This window comes from Argiope bruennichi, chromosome 11 (assembly GCF_947563725.1).
Source record: "Argiope bruennichi chromosome 11, qqArgBrue1.1, whole genome shotgun sequence".
NCBI classification, from domain to species: Eukaryota; Metazoa; Arthropoda; class Arachnida; order Araneae; family Araneidae; genus Argiope; species Argiope bruennichi.
This window is the reverse complement of record NC_079161.1, coordinates 66,186,480-66,188,433: the sequence shown is the minus strand read 5'-3', so window position 1 is coordinate 66,188,433 and position 1,954 is coordinate 66,186,480. Positions and strand designations below refer to the sequence as shown.

Sequence of the window (1,954 nt, the reverse complement as noted above, 5' to 3'; positions counted from 1 at the left end):
AATAATTCTAGATTTCTAATAAAGTTTTAAAACATTCAATAATTAGTAAACATTTAAAAAGTACTGTCTTGAATTTAAAGCTTGGAAAATATAAGTGCGGATTTTGGTATACACAGCTTATAATAATATGATACGATGTGAGCATTTACAGAATTCTAGAGCCTTTTCACCTATTAATTAAGGAAATGGAAGTTGATAGTACTTTATATTCTAATCTAAAGGTAGTTCATAATAAATGTTCCTTTTTTTTATGCCATGAATTTATAATGAAACATAGATTATCATAATGATGACACATGTTATTTACAACTATATAAATTAATAGTATGATTGAATTCAATCGTGCAAATTAAATAGATAAAGAATTTGGTTACTGTGCAATAACAGATTTATTTCACAAGGCATGAAATCATACTTGGAATCAAACAAAAAAATGTGTTATGTAACATATCACTTTGCATGCTGCAATAGCAATAATCGTTAAAATAATTTAAGAATAATGTTGCTGAAAATGAATTTAAAAATAATTTTAATTTTGAAATTCTTTATTTAAAATTAAATGGGTTTTTGTATTATTATTTCTATGTTTTAAATCCATTTCAACTCATTGTTTTGCTAGGTATATATTTGTTAAATACTTATTTCATAGGAAATTATTTGACAAGAATTTCAAAGAGAAATATTGGAGATCATTGCTATTAAATATGTATCAAAATAGGTAAACAAAAATTGCGCGCCAAATTTGACTGAAAAATGGCGCGAATTCAAAGTTTTGTTTTGACAAATTTTTGAAAGAACCGCGCTATTTGTCAATAGTTATTTTTCTGTTAACTGTGAAATAATATTTAAAAGTTGTACAATAAATCTCTAAGAAGCTTTATAACAAAGCATAATTTAAGATTTTGTTGTACGGCAAAGCGGTTTTTAATAAAAAGATCTAAAATAATTTTAATTCTTTTTTTAAAAACTTGTTAACTAAGTAGAAGCCTTCATAGTGATATCTCTTTAACTGCGACCATAACTGTTATATCGAATTTATAAAAGAGGGTCTCCATCTTCTCGCGACATTCTGCTTTTTATTTCCGACGTGAGAGGTTATCGGTGAATTTTGTGTTGAGAAATCCGTTAATAGAAAACCAAACATGTCAGGTCGAGGAAAAGGAGGTAAAGCAAAGGGAGGCAAGAGCAAAACCAGGTCTAGCCGTGCCGGACTGCAATTCCCCGTTGGTAGAATTCACAGGCTTTTACGAAAAGGCAACTATGCCGAACGCGTCGGTGCTGGTGCTCCTGTCTATTTGGCTGCAGTTTTGGAATATTTAGCTGCTGAGGTTCTTGAATTGGCGGGAAATGCTGCCAGGGACAATAAGAAAACCCGTATCATCCCACGTCATCTGCAACTTGCTATTAGAAACGACGAAGAATTAAACAAGCTGTTGTCTGGTGTTACCATTGCCCAAGGTGGTGTACTTCCCAACATCCAAGCTGTTCTATTGCCTAAGAAAACAGGCACTGGCCCTACACCAGGTACCAAGTCTGGCAAAAAAGGTGGACCCAGTCAAGAGTTCTAAGACTTTCTATCAATATGGACTGGTATCTATTGTGAACTTTTCATTTGCTTACAAAGTGGCATCATATCTTGTTTCCTATCATCTTTTAAAATCTATCTTCCAGCATGTAAGCCCATGATATCATACGTGTAAAAATTTTTAATAAAAAACTTGTATTTACGTGTTTTTGATGTTTGCTTGATCTTTCTTACTATTCAGTAAGCTTAATTATTTTTTTTATGAAACTGATTAACGTAGTCATTGACTTCTAAATTATGATGAATAATTTATTTCAATTTTATTTAATTTGCTTTCGTTTTAGGGCTTCATTGATCATATATATTGATACGATTTCTGATTGGAAAACAATTGTTTTTAATTTTAGCAGTGACATACTGATTCTTAAA

At 30.8% G+C, this 1,954-nt stretch overlaps 1 protein-coding gene across 1 annotated transcript; it reads left to right on the top strand.

Annotated features, from left to right (window-relative positions):
* Positions 1 to 1,038: 1,038 nt before the first annotated feature.
* LOC129957129 (histone H2A-like) lies at positions 1,039 to 1,733 on the top strand. The gene has a single exon (XM_056069293.1). It carries the CDS (start codon positions 1,143 to 1,145, stop codon positions 1,566 to 1,568), a length of 426 nt encoding a protein of 141 aa, XP_055925268.1. The 5' UTR covers positions 1,039 to 1,142; the 3' UTR covers positions 1,569 to 1,733.
* The last annotated feature ends 221 nt before the right edge of the window (positions 1,734 to 1,954 follow it).